This window comes from Mchenga conophoros, linkage group LG19, assembly GCF_057382185.1.
Source record: "Mchenga conophoros isolate Kocher_MC1m ecotype Shallow Benthic linkage group LG19, M_conophoros_male_GT1.1, whole genome shotgun sequence".
In the NCBI taxonomy this organism is placed as follows: Eukaryota; Metazoa; Chordata; class Actinopteri; order Cichliformes; family Cichlidae; genus Mchenga; species Mchenga conophoros.
In genome coordinates, this window is record NC_140544.1 from 17,841,791 (window position 1) to 17,860,019 (window position 18,229).

At 43.6% G+C, this 18,229-nt stretch overlaps 1 protein-coding gene across 8 annotated transcripts in view; it reads right to left on the reverse strand.

Annotated features, from left to right (window-relative positions):
* LOC146551999 (dynactin subunit 1-like) overlaps window positions 1–18,229 on the reverse strand; it is a 36,015-nt gene that overhangs the window by 5,029 nt on the left and 12,757 nt on the right. For 2 of the 8 annotated variants that reach the window (XM_085257749.1, XM_085257745.1), the window contains exons 5-23: window positions 16,790–16,834; window positions 12,914–12,931; window positions 10,633–10,653; window positions 9,212–9,382; window positions 5,505–5,528; window positions 4,828–5,025; window positions 4,210–4,414; window positions 3,929–4,007; window positions 3,666–3,825; window positions 3,440–3,544; window positions 2,728–2,919; window positions 2,501–2,617; window positions 2,209–2,361; window positions 1,961–2,121; window positions 1,601–1,769; window positions 1,280–1,348; window positions 888–1,100; window positions 578–739; window positions 12–143 (exon numbers count right to left, since the gene is read on the reverse strand). In XM_085257749.1, coding sequence (XP_085113875.1) covers window positions 12–143; window positions 578–739; window positions 888–1,100; window positions 1,280–1,348; window positions 1,601–1,769; window positions 1,961–2,121; window positions 2,209–2,361; window positions 2,501–2,617; window positions 2,728–2,919; window positions 3,440–3,544; window positions 3,666–3,825; window positions 3,929–4,007; window positions 4,210–4,414; window positions 4,828–5,025; window positions 5,505–5,528; window positions 9,212–9,382; window positions 10,633–10,653; window positions 12,914–12,931; window positions 16,790–16,834 — 2,394 coding nt within the window. The remainder of the gene's footprint in view (window positions 1–11; window positions 144–577; window positions 740–887; window positions 1,101–1,279; window positions 1,349–1,600; window positions 1,770–1,960; window positions 2,122–2,208; window positions 2,362–2,500; window positions 2,618–2,727; window positions 2,920–3,439; window positions 3,545–3,665; window positions 3,826–3,928; window positions 4,008–4,209; window positions 4,415–4,827; window positions 5,026–5,504; window positions 5,529–9,211; window positions 9,383–10,632; window positions 10,654–12,913; window positions 12,932–16,789; window positions 16,835–18,229) is intronic. The other 6 variants (XM_085257747.1, XM_085257748.1, XM_085257746.1 and 3 more) reach the window with 6 other exon arrangements.

The window sequence follows — 18,229 nt, forward strand, 5'->3', positions numbered from 1 at the left end:
GAGCTAATTACCTTGTTTTGAGGCTTCTCTGAGTCATACTCTCCCTCCTGCATAGCAGTTGCCATCTTGTTCATGGTTGCTATGACGATGCTACAGGACTGTCGCAGATACTCGTAGGGGTTGGCACCCTGGGATCCATAGATCTGAAAACGAAAGTATGATTGTCCAGGAGGCTGTCAAAACAGTTGTCCATAAACATGCTCAGACACACAACAAAAGTCAAAGTGCATGAACTCCTCGATTAGCAGGTGAGACTTTTATAATAGTTTCCGTTACATAAACACTTCCTCAGCTCACATTGAGTTCATTCAAAAAATTGCTGGCTTGCAAAATTTCCAATAATTCCTGCTGCAAGATGACTTCTAATGGAAACTGTTGTCACTGTGTCACTGCATTGTTTTTAATTCATTTAATTGAAATATTCTGCTATAAAAGAATTTTTGCACCTAAATCAATATTACTTTTTGTTGTCAGCCACAATTCTGAATTACAAATGACTCTAAGCAGTGTCCTGGACATACGTCTCAGTCAGGTCACTTGGCCTTTATTAATTAAGTACTAATGTAATGTAATGTACTTGTTCTCCAGCTTTGAACGCCACGTCCTCCAGTTTGACGGCCGACAGCCCCTCCTGTTCACCGAGAGGTGACATCATCTGAGCTCCAGCTGCTGCCACTTCTTGCAGGACTGCCACCACCCAGGTCAGGTGTTTCCTGCAGTCTGAAAGGGTGTCTGACACCTGTTGGGTAAAAAGGTAAAAACGAACATGAAATGAAAAAAAGATTTTAAAAAAATTATTTTTTTTACTGTGACTTTCACCATAGATCTGGGGTTCTTGTTGTTTTGGGTTTTTTTTTTTAACTTGATGGTTTGATCACTATGGTTACCTGCTGTCCGAAGCTAAGTGCCGCTGGGATGCCGGGCGCGTCAGTTCCAGGCATTCTGCGACGGATCTTCTTGCAGAACTGCCTGATGTCACTACAGGATGTCTCCAGATCCTTCAGCAGCACGGCGAGATCGGCTTTTTCCTGACCCGCGTGCAGGAATGCCCGCAGACGACCCACCTCCACAGCCATGCAGTCCAAGGCACTCTGGGTAAACTGCACATGAACATAAGCCACGAGTAACCAGTGAAGTCTATTTTCTTTAGGCAGCAGAAACAGAAGCATCTTAATAAAAATACATGAAAAAAGATTGAAACAAAGCTGGATTGAGGGCCGATGGGGTTTATAAACTTCCTACAGATTCCTCGGAGACTGCAGGTGATGTCGATACTCACTCTGATGTGATCAGCGAGCTGCATGGTGCAGTCCTCATTCTGATCTGCCAGGTGGATGCTGTACAGGTGCTGAAAAAGGACAAATATCATTAAACAAGCAGTAGGAGTATAAATTGCATGTTTTCATCATAATGCAAATGAATTTTGTAATACAATATAGAAAAATATACCATAATATATTGAAAATGTATTATAGTATAAAAATAAATAATATAAATATAATGAAAATAAGGCAGAATATTAGACATTAAATACTTTGTTTTAATAAAACACAGTTATATTAAACTGCAGTAATCACGCATTACGTTTGTTTGTGTGTACCTGATAATATTTAATGGCCTTGGTGAGCGGCTCCACATTGACCGTCTCATCCAGCTGGTCTTTGTGCAGCAGGTCAATAAGGAAGTCCAGAGATCGCTCATGGACGCTCATCTCTGGGTACAGAGAGCCGATCTTCTTATAGACCTCCACGCTGCACTGAGACAGAGCTCTGACAAGCACAAGAAGAGCGTATGGAGGAGTTACTCTAATGATAAGCAACCCCTGAAAAAATTCTTTATTTGGAAGCAGTGAAACAGCGTCCGGCACAGCCAGGACATTAACACTGAAAATACAGTTACAACTTAAAAAACTGATAGAATAGTTGTTAATCTTTAGTTTAGAGTCTGTGGTGAAACTTACTGCTCATATTTGTGCAGCGTGGCCTGCAGCAGACTGAGCGAGTAGACGAGACCACCCGCGAAGCTCAGCTGCTCACCCAAAGCTCCCTTCAAGCCGGCTCGCTCCACACAGTTTTCATTCAGGTCAAATTTCTCCTGTGCCTGTTTGCTGATCAGCTCGGCCTAAAAGACATGTAAACAGGTACAAAAACATATTTAAACCTCACGAAGAGCAAGTCTCCAGTTTCTAAAAGATGCAGTGGCTTTTACCTTGCAGATGAGTCTGGGGATGAGCAACAACACCAGGATGCAGTCGTGGTCTCCACCGTGACGGAGGAAGGACTCTGGCATGAAGGAGGTCAGAAGAGAAACGTGTCTGTTGGCCTGACCCACCTCCATCTTCCTCAGCTCCATCTCAATAGCCTAAAACATACACAGACATTAGAAGTTTTGTTTAGCTCCAAAGTTAAAATCAGAAGTTTTGATTTAAAACCTGTAAACACGTGAAAAGAGGATGAGAGCTACTTATTATTCAGACCAAAACCCTGTGATTGTTTCTGACCTTGGCGTAGGCCTTCGTCTCTGCAAATTTAATCTTGAAATCAAACATCTCTGCTGGCGGCTGCTGCTGCAGCTCTGCTGAGGCTTCCTGCTGGCTGGTCAGCTCTCTGTTCACCTCCTGCAGCAAACACATGAGAACAATCGTGACTGACTGACTGTAGGACACCAACACGTGATTAACAGGTTAGATGTGAAAACACATTTTACATATTTCCTCTACATGTTTACCTGTAGGTGAGCTGTGAGCTCGCGGTACTTCTTGATGGTCTGCTGGTAATCGGCTACGGTCTCCTGTGCGGCTTCAACTCGTTTCTCTGCCTCTCGGACTCTCGCTGCTCCCAGATCCAGCATCTCCCTCAGCTCCAGCTCCGTCTCTCTGGCGTTCTCCTGCAGCTCGTCGTTCATCTCATTTATAGCTTCCTGCACAAAGGAGATGTGCACACAAACAATCAGGGCCACCTCCTTTTTTTGAATTTGATTTTTGAAATCTGTCTCTGTTTTTCTAGATCAATTAATTCTTGTGGGATAATAATGAGATTTTGCAGCTTGTATAAACTCATGTTTTGTTTATTCTTGGAAAAAACAACGTTCTTTAATGACAGGCACAAGACAGACGAGTTTCTTGTGTAGGATCATATGATCATTGTTCTAGGTCAGTGCACACCAAAGGAGCACTTTAATCCAACAAAAGCTGCAGTGATGACAAACACCAGATGGCTCCAAATGCATATTAATGACCCCGGCCCCATATTATTAATGAAATGAGTCAGCAAACAGCAATACTTCAATTTTTTCAGACCTTATTACTATGAATGTATGCAGGTAGGCCAGTCTGAGCAGTAAAACGAGATAGTGAGAAATAAATCAGAGTGTTTATGGACTGAAAATCACTTTGGGATTTTTTTTTTAGCCATGTTTGTTCTGGGCGATTGTCACTCACCAGATCTGTGACTGTCTCTCTCAGCTCTCTGACTTTCTCCTCCAGGTCCAAGTTCCTCTCTGTCAGAGTCTCCACCATCTCCTCTGCGCCTAAGGCTGCATCCACCTGAAACAGAGCACATGTTGTTTTTCTGCTGTTATCCATCCCACGAATTAAAAGATCACAGGCCTGGGGGGAGCTACCTTTCACTTCCTCTACATACAGCTGAGTCATAAGGTCCACTGACCTGCTCTTTCAGCTCATCGATGGTCTTTTCTGCCGCTTTCATCTCTTCCTGCAGTTTCTCCTTCTGGCTTCTCAAACAGTCAAGTTCCACGTTCTTCTTCTCCATCTGCTTCTGCAACTTCACGTGTTCCTGCTTCTCTGACGCAGACAGGTCACGCATCCTGGACACAAAAACACGCATCAGTGTTTTGGAGCTTGTAAAGTTCTGAATTAAAGTTCAGTTCAGTATAATTGTGGCTTTCATGAAGACATCAGCGGACCTACCTGACCAGAGCTTCCTTCAACCTGCTGTTCTGCTCCTCCAGCTGTTTCACATGGTAACTGGAGGCGGCACCATCTGAGCCTGACAGAAACCCAAAAACAATACAAAAAAGAAAAGCTCGTCATTAAAGCTTGCAAACTTTTCACTCTAAATTGATGTTCATTTTACATACTTTAAAACCCAGACTCAAACTTCAGTATTTGTATTGATTGTTCATGTCCTGATTTAACAGAAATGAGGCCTGGATACAACATCTGCAATGATAAAATCAGCTCTTCAGTACCTTTCTCCTCAATCTCATGCTTGAGGATCTCCAGGTCCATGGTGAGCTCATCCACTTTCTCCTTGAGGGAATCCACCTCCAGCTGCAGAGACTCTGCTCTCTCCTCAGCCATCTCCTTATCCAGCGTCGCCATCTCGATGGCGTCCGCTGTGTCCGACATTTCCTCCATATAACGCTCCTTTGCCTCCAGAGCTTCTTTAGCCTCCTACACACAGAAAAGCTTAGTTTCAACAAAGTATTACATAACTGCATGTTATTTAAACTGCATGCAAATCGTATACTTTTCCCCTTATTCCCCTTTAATAATAATTTTACAGAAAGTAAGAAGGTATGTGGCAGCCAGGTGCTGTTAATCAAACACACTGTGAACACTTCACCAAAATAAATAAATAATCTGCAATAAAGGTTGAGATGAGTTTAGGCCCAATAATCTCAAAACCTACAGACTTAAATTAAGAGTAATTAATAAGATTTTTAAATTTGTAGTTCATTGGAAGCTAAGGAAGGAATGCAATTGCTGGATAGTTTTTGTTAGCAGTCAACTGCTGCTTTTTAACACTTTTTCAGCTGAGCCTGAGCATCTACACTCCCCTCCCTCCTCCATCTGTGGCTCCTTACCCTCTTGGCCTCCTTGAGCTGCTTCTGCAGTTCGGCCTGCTGCTCTTGCATCTTGGTCTTCCACTCCTGCAGCTGCTCCAGCTGGATCTTGTGCTTCTCCAGCTCCTTCAGTTTTGCTTTGTCCTCCGTGCGCTTCATCTTCAGGGTCTCCAGCTTCTCCTCCAGATCCTTCACTTGATTACGCAGCGCCTCCTCTTCCTGGGTAACAGTTATATGGACAAGATGAAGGGGAAAAGTGAGATTTAAATAAACACATATTAGAAGAAACTCTCTAAAACACAAAAGGAGGATTCAAACTTCCATTTTCTTTTCTTTTTATGAATCATTTCTCTTTAATGATTCTTCAGAGTGAAGACCGAAAGCAGTGAATCAGGTTTAAAGTCTTGTGTTAGAAGCACTTACGCATTAAATATTAAACCTGCAGAAAATTCACCTGTGGAGAGAAAACACACGCACACACACACATGCTGTATTACACATCCAGTGTGCACACACAGATAATCACACTCCTCTAAACACTCTCTGAATCCTGTGATAAACGTGCAGCAGAGACAATCACTGCACACACACAGGTTAAAAAAGGAGCCACGCCTCAGCTGATTAAAACGTTAGTGAGAGCAGAACAACACTTCAATACTTCAAGTGCAGAAACATCACATCACACCACCTCGCTGCACCTGTGTTTCCATAGTGACATCTTCCTGAGGGGACAAAATACCAATTAGACTGATTATTCCGACTTTAACATTTCATTAAAAAAAAACAAAAAAAAACCCAACACACTCAGAAGGCGATTTTTACAAAAGGTTGATGTGATAATCTCTGATGTTTAAATACAATTTAATATGCAAAAGAAAACGAGAGACACAGATAAAATCTTGGTGTTGATTTGTTATCAGCACATTAACAGGCAGATAATTCACAAAAACAAAGGTAAATTCTGTCACGTTGCCTAAAAAGCGTTTCAGGCCTTCGGCTCTCGTTCTGACTCTGCTGGATGATGTCAACACAAAGTGACAGCTGGGTCAAAAAATACACTTAAATTTAGAGGAGAGATACTGACAACGTTGTCACATCTGATTTTACTCCTTCGCTGGGCTTGTGTGGGTTATACTCAGAGTCCACTGACTGTGGTGGTACATTAAATCCTGCTAAACAAAATGTATGAATGAATTAATGTGACTGTTACGTTTCGGTGTGTCAGTGTTTTGTTTTTGCGTGACTGTTATGTATTTCCTGCTTTACTTTGAAAGTCTGTGTTATCTTAGTGTGTTCAGTTTACGTTTTCCCTGTCTCGTCAGTTCTAATTTGCCCCAGCTGTGTTTCCCTCTTGTGGTCCATTTCCTGATTGCTCCCTCTATGTATTTAAACCCTGTGTTTCAGTATGTCATGGTCGCGATCTCCCCCGTGTTGTAAATAGTTTGGTGTGTTTGTTGTAAATAAATAGTCTGTTGTAAATACTTTCGTCATGGGATATTTTCGTTTTGGGATTTTTGGTGGAGAGCTTTAGTTTTTTTTCTCGTGTGTTGTGCCTTATTTTTATTTTCCTGCGTTGCACCCCGGTTGCCTAGGCCGGGGTGTAACATATGGGGGCTCGTCCAATCGCTGGAGGGTCCGAGGGCCGCTTCAGCCTCCGTCTGTCTTCGCTGGAGGGCCCGGGGACCGCTTCAGCCGTCCGCCGTCGCTGGAGGGTCCGAGGGAGGGACCGCTTCAGTCGTTTGTCCTCGCTGGTGGGTCCGAGGGACCGCTCCAGCCTTCGTCCGCCTTCGCTGGAGGGTCCGAGGGACCGCTCCAGCCTTCATCCGCCTTCGCTGGAGGGTCCGAGGGACCGCTCCAGCCTCCGTCTGTCTTCGCTGGAGGGTCCGTGGGACCGCTCCACACTTCATCCGCCTTCGCTGGAGGGTCCGTGGGACCGCTCCAGCCTTCATCTGCCTTCGCTGGAGAGTCCGAGGGACCGCTCCAGCCTTCATCTGCCTTCGCTGGAGAGTCCGAGGGACCGCTCCGGCCTTCGTCTGCTGGAGGGTCAGTGGGACCGCTCCAGCCTTCGTCAGCCTTCGTCCGTCTTCGCTGGAGGGTCCGTTGGAGGGACCGCTTCAGCCTTCGTCCGCCTTCGCTGGAGGGTCCGAGGCACCGCTCCGGCCTTCGTCTGCCTTTGCTGGAGGGTCCGAGGCACCGCTTCAGTCTTCGTTTGTCTTCGCTGGAGGGTCCGAGGCACCGCTCCAGCCTTCGTCTGCCTTCGCTGGAGGGTCCGTGGGACCGCTCCAGACTTCATCCGTCTTCGCTGGAGGGTCCGTGGGACCGCTCCAGCCTCCACCAGCCTTCATCCGGTTTTGATCAAACATTTCACTTGGGGTTACATGTTTGATTTTTGGGTGGGGGGAAATGTTACGTTTCGGTGTGTCAGTGTTTTGTTTTTGCGTGACTGTTATGTATTTCCTGCTTTACTTTGAAAGTCTGTGTTATCTTAGTGTGTTCAGTTTACGTTTTCCCTGTCTCGTCAGTTCTAATTTGCCCCAGCTGTGTTTCCCTCCTGTGGTCCATTCCCTGATTGCTCCTTCTATGTATTTAAGCCTTGTGTTTCAGTATGTCATGGTCGCGATCTCCCCCGTGTTGTAAATAGTTTGGTGTTTTTGTTGTAAATAAATAGTCTGTTGTAAATAGTTGTGAATGGGTTTGTTAATATTTTCGTTTGAGACACCTTCGTTTTGGGATTTTGGTGGAGGGCCTGCGTGGTTTTATTTTCCTTATTTTTATTTTCCTGCGTTGCACCCCGGTTGCCTAGGCCGGGGTGTAACATATGGGGGCTCGTCCAATCGCTGGAGGGTCCGAGGGCCGCTTCAGCCTCCGTCTGTCTTCGCTGGAGGGTCCGTGGGACCGCTCCAGCCTTCGTCCGCCTTCGCTGGAGGGTCCGAGGGACCGCTCCAGCCTTCATCCGCCTTCGCTGGAGGGTCCGAGGGACCGCTCCAGCCTCCGTCTGTCTTCGCTGGAGGGTCCGTGGGACCGCTCCACACTTCATCCGCCTTCGCTGGAGGGTCCGTGGGACCGCTCCAGCCTTCATCTGCCTTCGCTGGAGAGTCCGAGGGACCGCTCCGGCCTTCGTCTGCTGGAGGGTCAGTGGGACCGCTCCAGCCTTCGTCAGCCTTCGTTTGTCTTCGCTGGAGGGTCCGAGGGACCGCTCCAGCCTTCGTCGTCTGCTGGAGGGTCAGTGGGACCGCTCCAGCCTTCATCAGCCTTCGTCCGTCTTCGCTGGAGGGTCCGTTGGAGGGACCGCTTCAGCCTTCGTCTGCCTTTGCTGGAGGGTCCGAGGCACCGCTTCAGTCTTCGTTTGTCTTCGCTGGAGGGTCCGAGGCACCGCTCCAGCCTTCGTCGTCTGCTGGAGGGTCCGTGGGACCGCTCCAGCCTTCATCAGCCTTCGTCCGTCTTCGCTGGAGGGTCCGTTGGAGGGACCGCTTCAGCCTTCGTCCGCCTTCGCTGGAGGGTCCGAGGCACCGCTCCGGCCTTCGTCTGCCTTTGCTGGAGGGTCCGAGGCACCGCTTCAGTCTTCGTTTGTCTTCGCTGGAGGGTCCGAGGCACCGCTCCAGCCTTCGTCTGTCGTCGCTGGAGGGTCCGTGGGACCGCTCCAGCCTTCATCCGCCTTCGCTGGAGGGTCCGAGGCACCGCTCCAGCCTTCGTCGTCTGCTGGAGGGTCAGTGGGACCGCTCCAGCCTCCACCAGCCTTCATCCGGTTTTGATCAAACATTTCACTTGGGGTTACATGTTTGATTTTTGGGTAGGGGGAAATGTTACGTTTCGGTGTGTCAGTGTTTTGTTTTTGCGTGACTGTTATGTATTTCCTGCTTTACTTTGAAAGTCTGTGTTATCTTAGTGTGTTCAGTTTACGTTTTCCCTGTCTCGTCAGTTCTAATTTGCCCCAGCTGTGTTTCCCTCTTGTGGTCCATTTCCTGATTGCTCCCTCTATGTATTTAAACCCTGTGTTTCAGTATGTCATGGTCGCGATCTCCCCCGTGTTGTAAATAGTTTGGTGTGTTTGTTGTAAATAAATAGTCTGTTGTAAATACTTTCGTCATGGGATATTTTCGTTTTGGGATTTTTGGTGGAGAGCTTTAGTTTTTTTTCTCGTGTGTTGTGCCTTATTTTTATTTTCCTGCGTTGCACCCCGGTTGCCTAGGCCGGGGTGTAACAGTGACTATGGGTAGTGCCTTTTTAAGCAGGCTTTGCTCATTCGCATAAATACTTGTTGTGGACTAAGTGCTGCCACAGAAGCTTCCTTCATAATGGGTCAATAAGCATTCAAAGAAAAGAAAAATGTATAGATAAACAGTAAAACACATCAGATCTGTCCAACGCAGGGTGAATAGAACTTCTGATCCAGACACACACTGACCTTGCTGGGGATGGGAGCTGGAGGGTTTCCAGGGGAGTGGAGGGTGGGGATGACCGGAGCAGCCAGGGGGGTCTGTGCCGGCGTGCTGGGCTCGCTGCTGCTCATCTCCCCAGCAGAGGCTGAAGCCGAGCCAGACGCGGCCCCCTTCCCTCCTGCAGGTCGGCTGGGCTGCTGAAGGAATCGAGAAAAAAGTCCAATCAACAACAAGAATTACATTTTTTTTTTTTAAAAGAGAGAAACACTTTGCAAAAAGCAGCTAAGAGTAAATCATTTGTGTGGATGAGGCCAAAAAAGGTGTCCCTCTGCAAGCTGACTGCATTTAATTATTGTAGTTGGGGTTTTTTTGGCTTGACAGCTGTGATTCAGGATGTGGTGTCTACAAGCAACATGAGAAGAAGCACCATGAGAAATGTTAATAGCTGCATCTGACTGAGTTACAGTGCTGTGGAAAAGTCTTCCCTCATTTCTTTATATTTTCTTTCCAAGGATCCCGATTAAACAGGACAACTTTTAAACTGTACCATTAAGCACATTGTTACTAACAGACTGCAAAAAATGTATAGCTCAATAAAATAAATATGTTGAAGAATAAAACATGGTCATAACAACACGGTCTTTAAAATTGTACGAACTCTGCCATAGATGCTGCATTTTCTTTCATGTTTGTGCATGATTTAATTAATCACTGCACCTCTTTCTCTTTCCAAGCGAAATGTAAAGACATTGGGTAAAGTTCACCACTTTTGCACTGTGCTCTTAATTTAACTCAACTTTGGGGCTGGATTTAGCTTCTCTATAAAATCACCTACATCAAAATAATTGTTAAATTATTTATCATTACATTTTTTTATTCTACTAGCTGAGACCTGAACATCTGTATAATATTAAATGTCTATACAGTATATTAACAGATATTTGATTATTCATGCTCATTGTTTTGTTAGCTTCAGACCTTAAAAAGAGAATTTCAGTTTATCTAAAAATTGACTGAGTTGTTTATTAGCTGTTGTAAATTTCCCAAAGAAATATACAAATGGGCCCTTCTTCAGTAGAACTCAATAGTGACCTCAGACACAATTAAGACCTTAAAATAGAGAAAACAAATACCGATGTAATGCTAAATGAGAAGTGCTAAAAATATATGAAAAAAGGTGTGCAGCAGATGGAAAGCAATAAGAAATAAAGCAAACTTTAGATGAATAAATGTAGTGTTGACATAAACATAAGATGTTTTAAAAAGTGTAAAATCTGTAAGATTAAAGTGGACCATCTTTTATGCTTTTGAACAAAAATATGATTCGTGTTATGAGTTATGTGCATAAATCTGATCTGCCTCGTGAAGTGAAAATAATAATCGCATGTTCAAATAACGCAGGCTGACAAAAGGTGGAAACCCTGATGATGTTGAAGACTGGGCTCACCTTTGGCCTTCTGGCCGTGGTCTGAAGAAGAGGAGAGGAAGCAGGTAAAGGTCAAAGGGCAGCAGGAGGAGAGGAGGGAAGGGAAGGAAACAAACAACCAGGGTTAGTAATTCAAGGCAAAGTCATAGTAAAGAAAGATTCCAAAAAAATAAAAAGTAAGAATGAGTGGATGAAGCTGATATGACTTTAGGCCATTGTTGAATATTTGCTGCTTCACTCACAGTTGAAACCCTGTTAATGTATTCTTCTTGACAAGACGCCCCTACTTATATTACTATCATCTATCATAATAACATCTACACAGATCTCTGCTCTGTTTCTCTAATGATCTTTATTGTCTTAACTCATCTCTGGGCCTCATCTCATCCACCCATATGACCACAGTCTTGGCAACAACAGAGACACTGACTGGTACTGCCGCTGTGACCTCAATGACCGCATTGTATCTCAGTTAGCTTCATCTATGTCGAACTACACTCATACTGCTGAGGTAACAGCAGCATTCAGGTACAACATGTGTTTCAGACATGCTACACCGCAGGGTGGATGACAAGATTTGCAGTTGAGCTTGTAAAGAAACACTTTGCACTGTATAACACACATGGGTTACACTATTTTTGATTTCCTACCTCGAGGATGACAATGACAAATGCAGTTAAACTATAGATTCCCTGGTAACTTGTCCACAAGTCTTCAGTCACCCAGGCCTATAGACTAGCCAACAATCCCCTGTGAGGAATGTGTATTCCTCAGTGGGTTGGAGAGTGGTTTTTGAAACCAGTTGCAAAGTTGCTGCAACACAAATGCCCTTGTGATTGGTTTTGGTAGCAGACTACCACGGCCGACTACAGTTTTCATGGAAGATACCAACTTGTCTGCAAACACTTGCCATCTAACCACTACCAGTAGTAAAACTTATGCAAACTGGGAATGCCTCCAAAATAAGAGATTGAAAGCAATACATTTTAAAACTTTTACTTTGGTGGTCTCCATTTATGGTTTGTGTTACACTCTGTAGTTTTACGACTGCTTAGCAAGTATTTGGGGAGTATATGCAGACAAGCTGGCATCTTTCATAAGTCTGCAAGGAGGTGCTCGGTACAGCACTGTAACCCAACTTCACCTACTAACAGCAAAAAACCTCCAACATTCGACTGGTAGAAATACATTTTTCCCCAACTAACCAAAGGTTATCAGGGCTTCATAGACTGATCTCTAGGCCCAGGTTACATGACCTAATTATTTTCCAGCGACATGAAACTGAGAAACTGAGTCGCTATTCAGCAGATTAAAATCATAGTCTGTTTTTCTACAACATACTAAAGTTCAAATTATTTTCTTTAAAGATCCTGGAAGTAAGTCTTGCGACTAGTAAGTCTAGATTTGCACATGGAAAAGATTTCTAATATATTACAAATGTACCAATTAACCATTGTCTCTGTTACCTGTAATTAGTGTTAAATTACAGAGGAAACAATCTTTGACGATACCAGAAAATTCTGAAGCATTCAGGCACTGCTACAATAAATCTACAGTTAACAATATTAATCTTTTCTTGTGACTATCACTTCATATTAAAGTACGTCTATGATGATGATTTAAACTTAACCCAAGCCTGACCAGACACTTGTATACTTTCTACCATATTCATGTAAAATGATCTGTTGCATCCAATTATCTTCCACTATCTGCCCTCAGTACACTCAATCAATATCCATCTCCATCTGGGCTTTGGCTTGTTATTGTTCTTTATTGGATTAAAGCACTACCATCCAACAGAAACTTGCCCAAGCTTATAGCTGTACCACCTAAGATCTGTCAGTCCTCTTAAACCACCATGTTGTGCTATAGTTGCCAGAACAAACTGTACTCAAACCACATCTGCCTGCTTGCCACATCTGCAAACAGTGATGGAAATCAACGTATAGTCTTGAGTAAGACATAGCTTCTGTATGATGAGGCTAAATAAAACAATAAATATGATACAAGGCAACTCAACAACTGCAAACACATGTAGAAGCATGGACAGCTACCGACAACATGGGCAAAATAAACTTAGAAGTCAAAGAAAGAGCACAGTTGAGCTGCAAACACTTTTACTTTTATGCTGGGAATATTAAATATCAATGGTCTGGGGAAAAAAATGGGAAAAAAGGCAATTCCACCTTAAACAAAATGAGGACACATGACCTTTACAACAGCTCTGCCAACAAAACGAAAAGGATGATAACATCAACACAAGAAACCCAACAGAAAAAGAGCATCACATGGAGTTCTGTACCTTCCGGGGTGCAGGAGTCTGTCTCATCATTTTTGCAAGGGAAGAAGACATACACACACACGGTCACCCAGAAACATACAAACACACACACACAAACAGGAAGCTGATAAAACAGGCAAAGATCCACAGACAGCGGGTTCAGAACAGACAGGCGGAAAGCTGAAGCTGAACAGTCAGACAGGCAGCGGCTCAGGCCGGGGAGCTGCAGTGGTGCAAATGGCCGCGGCGATTTATTCCCAGGCTCCCCCTCCCTCCTTCTGTTCGTCCCTTCCTCCTGCTATCGTCCTCCTTTATGTCCTCTTTCTCTCATAATCCATTTGCCGGCGCCCTCTGTCAGCACCTCTCTTCTGCTCTCGCCTCTGATTAGGACTCGAACATCCCTCTGCCACGAGCCTCCAGCCTGCTGCCGTTTCCTGCTACACCGGAGACGCCTCTCCTCCCCTAACCTCTCTCTCCAACCCTCTGTCTCATTTCCCCCCCTCTTCTCTCTCTCGCTTGTTGGGATTTGTCAGCTGCTCCTGCATTACATCACTGTGTGCCCTCCTCCCTCCCTGCTGCTCACCCACTCATCACCACCTCTAACACAGACAGACAGGGGGGAGGGAGGGAGAGGGGGAGGGAGGGATGGGTGTAAAGTGGTGATTGGGGACAGACAGGGGAGGAAAGGGATGATGTGAGGGAGAGGAGGGCGGGACTGTAAATGGAGGTGAGAGGGGAAAATGAGCAGCCATGCTGATGCAAGCCTCTCTTATCTCCTAGCAACGCTGGCAGATCCTCAAAAAGGTTCATTAAAATGAGGCTGATGAAAACAAAAGGGGTGGGGGGTGGGGGGGGGGGGGGGGGGGCGACACCTGAGCGGCTTTATGAGGTCTACCTTTCTTAGTGAGTCTTGCTATTTTTGAACTGCGCCTAACCGTGCTTTACATAGACACATACCCAGAGTACAGAGGTTAAGAAAGCCTCACATAAAAACTCAGAAATGCAAACATCATGACAGCCAGAGATAAGATCCGAACTTTAAAAGTAACATTAACTGTAGCAAAAGGATTTTTTTTTTTATTTAAAGGGGAGATTTAATAGTTCGACAGTCTCCTAAAGAGCCGTCTAAGGAAGCAATCGTGATACCTTCCTCACTAATCTGTTGCTCTGCACCAACAGCTCAGCAGGAAGAGAGAGGGATATCTAAGAGGATTAATCCACAAAGTATAAGATACTCTGATTAGTTGTGAGCTTTAAACCTCGAATACTTTCACGTCATGGGCAAAAATAACATGGGGAGAAAATGTCCAATGAGGTTTTAGTAAACGGGCGATGTTTAAGAGTATTAGGAATCTGATTGTGGAGAGAAAAAAACAAAACAAGCAACAGGACGTCAGGCAGCAGAGGCAGAAAGAAAAACAGCTTATGAGTATCTATTACAGAGCAGCTTAGAGAAAACTGTCCTGTTCAAATATTAAACATATCTTTTCATAATCCACTCAAATTCTCTCCAGCACACAGACTAAGTGCTACTCTGAGAGCGATGGAGTGAGAGCGGCCGACAGACAGAGTGGATGCGGAGATGGGTGGAGATGTATCAGGTTCCTGCTTTCCCAGCACACAGAGGGAGGATCGCTGCCTCCGAGGTCACTGCAATGCAGCTTCAACGAAACGAAAGGAGATAAAATTACTGTCCAGAAAGCATAAATAAGCCCAAAACCTTAGCTGAGAAAAATAATGGCTTATGGGTCAAGCTTCAGAACAGCAGTACAAAAGCATTTTACTTTGCTTTTCCTTCGCTGAGTTTCCATTTTGGTCTTGTCTAACATTTCCTACTCTTCCTCAGTTTCACCGGCTCTGTGACTGAACATTTGATCCTCCTGCTTTAAAGTTCCCTCCTGATGTTCAAAGTCAGCTTGCCAAGGAGGAGATGCAGACCAGGAGACGATAAAGAAGAACCGAGCTGACGGGAAATCTATACTCTGCAGGTTACTGCAGGCAGGAGGGCAGCTCATTTCACCTCAGTCGCATTCTGACATTTTCAAGGAACGCCTGCATGTATGAGTCAGCCAGGAATGACAAAGAGCAGCGGACAGCCAGCTTGGATCTCATGATAGACGTGTGGGAACAAATACAATATTATAAGGAAATTATATTTTCTAACTTTGTGGCTGGTCTCAAAATTATTGTGTAACAGGATAATGTACACACCACCCTGTCTTTAATAAAGACCTTTATTAACAAGAGTAATAGGGAGTGGTGCAACAGATGGTCCAGCCCTCACAGAGCAGTGAAGTCAGCATCATGCAGTCAGTGTAGGATTACATGAAAAGACAGAAGAACTGCAGTTCTCTAAGATGCTTCAAACAACCTTGGAAACTTGGTGACGGTCACACCAAAGACTGGTTTAATTTAGTTTGTTCTCTTAATACTAATGCTTTAGTTAGTAATAAATTAAAGTGATTTAGTAAGGCTTTCATTCAAGAATCAAAGGCTGAATCACTGGACTTTTCAACAACAACCGAACTAATCCATCTCATTCACAAAAACAGAGACTTCAGGGTTTAATATAAAAGTGTTAACTTCCATAATAGGTTGCAAGATATGTTAATGTTATCAAAAATGCGTGAATATACAACTTAGTATCTAGACTGAGCAGAAATATCCCAAAAGTGACAGAGGAGTGAATGAGAGGGCAGGACCAAAACCCATGAACCCCAAAACATGTCCTGATCTTTACAGTTATTTTTATTTCATGCAATTAATCTGCTGCAAAAAATATCTATTGCCAACCAAAAAGTCCAAAGCTAAGGTGTAGAACATAAGATCCAGAAACGGCCTGGCAAAGACTCAAATCTGGCCGGTCTTTGGAGAATGTGACGGAGGATATACATTTTTGAAAGTATTTTTTACAACATTTCCTACTAAACAAAGACCTCCCCATGGCCATTCATTCAACACCAAAGTAATTAACCAATAGAAAAACAGTTAAGTAAGACAATTTCCTGTTTTTTCATTGTCTACTATACATTTTTTTTAAAAGTGTGTCTGTGAATTAACAAAAACATTGTGCTTTACAATTACAGGACAGTGTGGGTAACATGCTGCCACAACTTCTACACCTTTTACAGCCTGTAAGACACAGGTGACCCTCCCCTCCCATACAAACCAAACAGCAGACCATGGCTTTAACGGGTGGGGGGAGATCGTAACAGTTGTGTTGACAGATTTCTTTATCATGTAGAAAACCTGAGACATACTGTTAAAATCATACTTCTTTTTCTTAATTTGATATTGCGGAGATTAAATGTGCAGTTAAACTTCTTTACATCGACACAAAGAGGATTTTCACCACTGTGGCCCATCCAAAAAGTGCTGTATGTGGTGCATAATGTAAAATCTGTTTGACATCCCTGGTCAGAAGCCTAAGATAGTTACATGATAATGATGGACTGCTTTTTGTCCTTTTTGTTAGCTCGTGTGTGTCATTTTACTTTTATAGATGCAACCTTGCAGAGGAAGTAGGTGGTAAGTGGTAACCATTATTGTTAAAAAACAATGGTTCCATGCAGGAACCACTGCACGTTCACAGAGCCTCTGAAAAACCTTTGGACACTTAGCAAACTTAGCATGTTTGAATGTGCACAGAAAGCAGAAGACCAAGCAGACAATGTTGGACAGAGCTGCACCGAACAGAGAGCAGAGAGGGCGGTGAGGTGATGGGACACAGCTTTCATTCATACAAACACAGAGCGCTTCAGTACAGAGACCAGAGATGGCTGCGAGGAGTCATGGGTAAAATGAGGGGTGAGGCTCTGTTGCCATGCAGCAGCGAGGCCATTCAGAGCCACGGTTACCATGGTTACTACGGTCATCATCATAACATTACCACTGTACCGAGGTTAGAGAAACATGCAGCACCTTTTTGGGTTTCACTCCTCGCTGCGTCGGTCAAAGGAGGTAAGGAGACGAGGAAAGGAAGGAGGAGGGAGGGAGGGTGAAGGTTAAAGATCAGGAGTTTGTCAGCAGCATGCCAGAGGTGATGGGAACTGTGGTGGTTTGGACCTGTGTGTTGGACCTCAATAACTTTCACAAACACAAATCTCTTCATACTCACTTCTTCATTCTCATTTTGTTCATTTTCTCCACATTAAAAACACATTAAACTACACTTTCGTGTAAAAATATTTTCATTGCCTATTATTAAAATAATTTGAGCCATTCTCCCATGGCTGGTCAACAAAAAAAATTATTCATCCATTTTCTATGACACAAGCAATAAAAATGGAAACAATGAGATCCTACAAATACAGTATATGTAAACATGAAGTACTACTTCTTTCAAGGGTAAGGTTTTACATATTAGGACATAAAAGATTATCTGGTCATTACCAGGTATTAAAATTAGATCAACACAACCTGAGATGAACAATAAACAGGACACAGTACAAGTTGTAATATATTTAACAAAAACTGAGTGAAAAATCAGAAGCAGCCTGTGAAAAACAGAAGCACACCCCATGATTCAGTACCTTGTAAAACCACCAACAGCAACAAAAACCTGAAGTGACTGTTTTCACTTTATCACTTACTAAGGACCAGATTATTTTCATTATGTCCTCATACATGAAACCTTACAGTTAACTTTCTTTTTACAATGACCGTACAATTTGCATAAATAAAACAACATATCTGGTCATAGAAAAAAGTCATTTAAATGTGACTAATTTGGAATATACTTTTTAAATCAAATGCCTCCGTTCTGGTTTCCACTTGACAGAGTGAACTTATCATTACAGGTTATTCCCTGTGCAAAGATTCTCTCAAAATGCTGACATTTGAATCCAGGACTGTCAGTGGATTAACCTTTAACAGCAAAGAGATTTTTTTTTCCTTGATGTGTACAACTTTAAAGTTTAATTCAAACCCAAAACTTCTCAAAATTCCTTTAAATCCAGATATCCATACATCACTATAGTCACATCCATAAACCATGTTTGCTTTTGCTCTTTTCATCAAAAGTGAACTCACACCATATTAACAGACTGCAGGTTTAAGGTAAATTTAACCAGTATACTTCTCTTCAGCACCAGATTTCTATTAAAACATATAACAATTCCTATGAAAAATTACTGCAATGGATTTAAGTGTCAGTTTGACGTGAAGGCAAAAGTCAAGCACACTAAATAAATTATTAGTTAGATCAGTGCTTTTTTACTCCTGAGTCATGGCTCTGATGTGCTGGATTCTTTCTACATTTTTCTTAGTGTCTACCAAACATGCAGAGTAACACTGGACTTACGTGAGTAAACGGCGCCCTCTACTGGACAGAGAGAA